Source organism: Frieseomelitta varia, unplaced genomic scaffold, assembly GCF_011392965.1.
Source record: "Frieseomelitta varia isolate USP_RPSP 00005682 unplaced genomic scaffold, Fvar_1.2 scaffold_588, whole genome shotgun sequence".
Lineage (NCBI taxonomy): Eukaryota > Metazoa > Arthropoda > Insecta > Hymenoptera > Apidae > Frieseomelitta > Frieseomelitta varia.
The window spans coordinates 13,365-19,352 of record NW_025110354.1 but is presented as its reverse complement, the minus strand read 5'-3'; the positions used below and the strand labels follow the sequence as shown (position 1 = coordinate 19,352).

At 39.6% G+C, this 5,988-nt stretch overlaps 1 protein-coding gene across 5 annotated transcripts in view; it reads left to right on the top strand.

Moving 5' to 3' along the window:
- LOC122534370 (synaptosomal-associated protein 25) overlaps nt 1-816 on the top strand; it is a 29,118-nt gene extending 28,302 nt beyond the window's left edge. For all 5 annotated transcript variants that reach the window (XM_043664935.1, XM_043664933.1, XM_043664934.1 and 2 more), the window contains exon 7: nt 117-816. In XM_043664935.1, coding sequence (XP_043520870.1) covers nt 117-179 — 63 coding nt within the window. In that variant the 3' untranslated portion in view covers nt 180-816. The remainder of the gene's footprint in view (nt 1-116) is intronic.
- The last annotated feature ends 5,172 nt before the right edge of the window (nt 817-5,988 follow it).

The following is a 5,988-nucleotide window of genomic DNA, read 5'->3' as shown; positions in this document are numbered from 1 at the left end:
AGTTGAAAGAAAAAAAAAAAAAAAGAAACGGGGTCGACAATAACAATGATGTTTGACACACGCTTTGAGTTTTTTCGTTTTACGATCTTTCGTTTGTTTGTTCTTTTGGCACGCAGGGCGAATCGAACGAGACGAGGATAAAGGTGGCCAACGAGCGAGCCCATCAGCTACTCAAGTAAGGCCACTCTCGACCACCTGCACCCCGTCGTCGGCCACCAACAGCACCAAATACTACCATCACCACTGTCACAACCACTACCACAATTACACTACTGTCAACAACAATAACAATAACAATGACAACAACAACAACAACAGTACACAGCGTCTACAACAAAGAAACAGAAAAAAGATTATCAGCTACAGACACACACACAACCGGTTGTTACTCTCAGTTGATCGTGCTAATCATGTATTTGCAATTTATTTATTACTATTTACTTATATACGCTACGTACCTCGAGGTCATCGTGAAACCTTTAGCCGAGACGAGTTGACAAAATAGGCGATCGAAGTAACGAGTGACAACTTCTTATAGATACGTTCTCCTCTTTTTGTTTTCTTTTTGCTTCCGTCCTTACGTCGATATCATTCTACGTTCTTCGTTCTGTTCAACCGTTTAGTTAGTTAGTTAGCGAATAATCTGTAAATAGTATAATACGCGTACGTTACGTAGGATACACGTACGGCGAGGAGAGGAGTCGTTCTCATCGGCTTTCGTTTTTGAACTCGCGGTTAGCCGACTTACCGTTGTTCGTTGTCCGCCTTTGAAAGAGCTACTTGCGTACTGAGAAATAAATTTCTGACCATTCTATTACTGCGTTTACTTGTTCTAACCGTCGTAATCATTCGGCACACACTGAAGATTCTTCGACCGTTCTATTTATTTTCTTACGAATCTCTGTGGTTTCCCCACCTTTTGCTTCATTTTTACGTTCGACTACCATCGAGTGATCTTTTCAACGAATTCTGCTCGGGCGTACCTGTACGAACATCATCTTTAACCCTTAAGAGGGCAAATTTTCATCTTTAAATCTAGAAATACTTAGGCGGAAATTAGAAGAGAGAAAGAAAGAGAGAGAGAGAAAGAGAGAGAGAGAGAAAGTTAGTTTATTTACGAATAATATTTACACGTAACGAAAATGTCGACGCAACGTCGTCAAGTCAATTCAGTGATCCGGTAGAGTTTTTTAAAAGACGAACGAGAAACGTTCACGAGAAAAAGACAAAAAAAAAAAAAGAGAACACGTGAAAAAAGGGAGAGAAAGTAGAGAGAAAGAGAGGGAGAGACAGAGAGAGAGAGAAAGCAAGCAAAAAGATTTTTTCGTCATAATTGCACGTTTATCCAAGTTCTTCCTCTCGTGATATAGCGTTTACACTTTTAACGATTTATCTAAAAAGTTTCTAAAGTAAGAAAAAGAGCATTAACGGAAAAACAAAGAAAGAAATATATCTAGACATCCTGTAGCTGAAAGAAAAAAAAAAAAAAAACAGAAAAAAAATGGACGAATTGCGTCAAGTATCGTGCACCTGTTTAAGGGTTAAAGATTACCCGCCGTTAACGAAAATAAAAGCATATTACACAGGAGTGTGACAACGTCAGTTGGACGGGAGCGCACACACGCTGTAGTTCTCTGCATCGTTACACACGCACGCGGCAAATCCAATCGATCCTGTATTACATACACGCATACATACACACATACACACATACGTCCATACATAGACACATACGTACATACGTAGAAACATATATACGACCATACATAGGTACGTACGTACATACATAGACACATACGTACGTACGTACATACATAGATACATACATATATGCGTACATACGTACGTACGTACATACTACATGCATATATAGATACATACATATATACGTACGTACGTACGTACATACATAGATACATACGTACGTACGTACATACATAGATACATACATACATACGTACATACATATGTACGCACACTCATAGATACATCCATACGTACGTACACACACTGATACATACATACGTACGTACACTCATAGATACATACATACGTACGTACACTCATAGATACATACGTACGTACGTACGTACACTAATAGATACATACACACGTACGTACGTACGAGCACTCATAGATGCATACATACATATATACATACGTATGTACGTACACACATAGGTACATACATACGTACGTACGTACATATATACATAGATACATACATACATATATACGTACGTACATAGATATATATATATACGTACATACATACACATATATATATATATACATATACATATTGACGCGCATACATCTGTTGAGAAGTGTACAGAGAGAAATTAGAGATACACCCATACACACACGGAACAAATACAGAACAGAAAGAGAAAGGGAAGAGAAGCGTAGATCACGCAGCGTGTGGGAGTGAGCACATGTGAACGATACGTACGCACAGCGAGTTGACCCCTTCCCCCCCCCTCCTCTTTTAGATAATACGTAACATGTAATTTGTTATCACGATTAGCGTTACGACCAAAATATCCGTGTACAGTAGATCGATACATTACGTTAGTTAGACGAGCAGAGTTGCGTGCGGTTGTGTATGTGTGTGTGTGTTTGTCTCAGAGCACACGCGCGTGCCGCGCGCGGTAATTCCAAGCAGCTCTAGTAGGTCGTAGCGAGCGTGCTAGCCTCGCGATATACATATATCTGTACGTGCGAGATTTACCATGCTCGAAGAACGCGAACATCTATATCGGATGGATCGAGGGAAATTATATCGCCCCCCCCCCCCTGCCCCCCATGTCGAGTAAGCGGCAATTAGGTTTCTCTCGAAAAGCGATCGAGTTATTCGCTTTTTTACTATTCTCTTTTTTTTTTTTTCTTCCTTTTTTCTCTCGACACGTACCCATTACGCTCCACGTCGAACATCGTGCTATATTACATTCAACGAAATTCAATCTCGCCTCCTCGCGAGAGCTCGAGAAAAACCGGAAAAGGGATGACGACGGACGGGACGAGGTAAAGAGAAGCGGAGAAGGACGTTTAGCGCGGCAGCAGCGAGTCGAGGTGTACGAAGAGGAGCAGAGAGCGTAGAGTGGTGCCTCCTGTACAATAGAGGAGAGGGAGGAGAAAAGAGAAAGGATGAAGAAGGTGGTGGAGGCGGAGACAAAAATGGTGGCGGAAGAAGAAATTGATAATCCAAGCAACGAAGACGATGTCGTCGAGGAGGAGATCTGGAAGAGAGGGGATGAAGAGGATGAAAGGGAAAGAAGAGGGCGTTAAATGTGTAGATAGAATTTTGTTCATCGTTTTATCTGTCGACCATAGAGCGTAGATCGATCCCGTTTCTTGCGGTCCCGCGCACGCTCAACGCGCCGGGGGTTTATCACTGTAAGGTTTAACTCCAAAACGAAAGAAGCCACGAATGCGATAGGATGGTGCAGATATACGAAGAGACACGACAAGAGAATTTAGAAAAAAATAAAAAAAAAAAAACAGAAGAAGAAGAAGAAAAGAAAAAAAAAAACAAAAGATTGTACATTATTGTATTTACACGAAGCGAAGTACCTCTACTTTGTACTATACGAGCGAAAGAACGAATGAACGAGTATAGCCCATTGTACTTATACGACGTCGTGTCGCCACGGCGCCGAGGGATTTCTTACCCAGGTTCTCCCCAGTTTTTTCTGTTTCGTGGCCGGCGAGTATCCAGCAGCCAGCCATTCGCACTTACTACTTCTTGTTCTCAATGTTCATCTACTAGCGAACGCGTGATCGCCGTCGTTCGGTCACTTTCCTTTTTTTCTTTGCTAACAACTTGCAATTTGCAAAACGCGTAGACGTAGCCTGATTACGCTGTACGCGATAATTTGTAACTTTTGAAGTAGAGATAAATAACCACGACGTGGTTACCGCGGATTAGACACACTGCGGACAAGGGACGTTTCTCGAAGCAGCTGTCAGCCTTAACAGTATTCAGCATCTTTACACTTACCTCTTTAGCTTTAAGAGAAAACGCATAGAGACAGAGAACAGAAATGCTGTCAGCGCTGACGTGATCACCCCCCCCCCCCCTCAATACAAAGTAGCATCAAAATTAGTGCGTAGAAAAGCGAAAACGAGCGAGCGAGAGAGAGAGAGAGAGAGAGAGAGAGAGAGAGAGAGAGAGAGAGAGAGAGAGAATGAACAAACGAAGAGCACGAACAGATTTTTTTATGTAGACCACATCCGGAGAAGAGAAAGAAAAAAAATACGTATGTTATATACCGTACTTAGCATATCGTCGATAAGCATGAGATGATTTCGATACACGTACTACTTAACTATATATATATGCATATATATATACATATATATATATGTGTGTATGTATGTATGTATGTATGTATATATATATATGTAAACTTTATTCTGAATTTAATAAATTAATTACACACACACACACACACAGACACGTGTGTATATATATATATACATATACATATGTGCATATGTATATGTATGTCGATACTGTATAAATATTATAAATGGTACCAACCCTCGAATCGCGCGCTGTGTTAAGAATCGAGCACGAAGAAAAGAAAAGAAAAGAAAAGAAAAAAAGAAAGGAAATATATTACGTGTAGCTCCTTTCGATTTCGCTTGTTCGTTTGCTTTTTTTCATTAACGTGAATACGAGTGAAGTTGCGCGCGCGAGAGAAAGAGAGAGAGAGAGAGAGAGAGAGAGAGAGAGAGAAATAGTGGCCGATAGCTTGCAAAGCTCCTTGGACGTTTCGCCGGACGAACGTGCAAAGAGGAATAAAAGAGAGACTGAGAGAGGAAATTTGGTGGTGAACGCAGGAATAGAGAAAATGGATGAATGAGAGGGAGAGAGAGAGAAAACGAGAACGAGAACAAGAGAAATATAGAGCAAATGATATAGATGATGGTGATGATTATGATTGTTACTCGAGATCGTTAGGCCTATCGTAATTATTTACTTTGACGCGGAGAAGAAATATACAAACGATTATAAAAATAAGTATAAATATATATAAAGATTATATATATATATATATATACATATGATACAAACATACACATGCATATATTTACGGAACGAGCGCGGTGAGCCCCCTTCTTACGTAGACCTTTAAAAAAGAAAAAAAAAAAGGGAGGAGGAAGAGAGAAAGAGAATGAGAGAAAACGAGCGAAAGAGAGAGAGAGAGAGAGAGAGTCGGGTGCAAGAGGAGACTACTTTATTTGTGAGCGGATAATGTTGTTATATTGTCATAAATATTATATACATATATATATATATATATATATATATGTATATATATATATATTATAAAATACGGAATCGAGCAATATTGTATTGTTACTTCGTCGTTAACATTTATCACCGCCTATTCGAAGATATAATTATATATTACGTACCTATTTTACAAAGTAATCCCTCGTATCTGAAAACGAGTAACTCATATCGAACCTATATGGTATTATAGGTCTATGTGGTACGCGTAACTTTTAAATACCTATTCACAGAATTGTATAGAAACACGCAGATTTAAGTAGATATTCGCGTAGATAGGTCGAAAGTAGACGAAGTAGCATACGGGAAGAGGGAAGTCACGGTTTACGGCGTGAATGTGAGACCGAGTGAACGAGACGACATTACTATAAGGCCGAATAATTGAACGGCAGTATTTGAATGTGAAATATTGCTAAAGTTGCGAGGACAGCGATCGTAGGAGAACAAGAAAAAAAAAAAAAAAAGAAAAAATACAGAATAAAAAACAAAAAGGGGGAGAGGCGAGAAATCGCGAAAGATCGCCCGCGACCGCGATACGAAGAAAATTCAAATGCGATTGTCCGATGCAATGTTGTCCTATTTGATTGATATTATTCGTAAAAGGTGATCACCACGACGATGGTTGCGCGCGATCACTCTCGAGTGATCTCTTTTTTTTTTTTTTTTTTTTTTTTTTTTAAAAAAAGAAA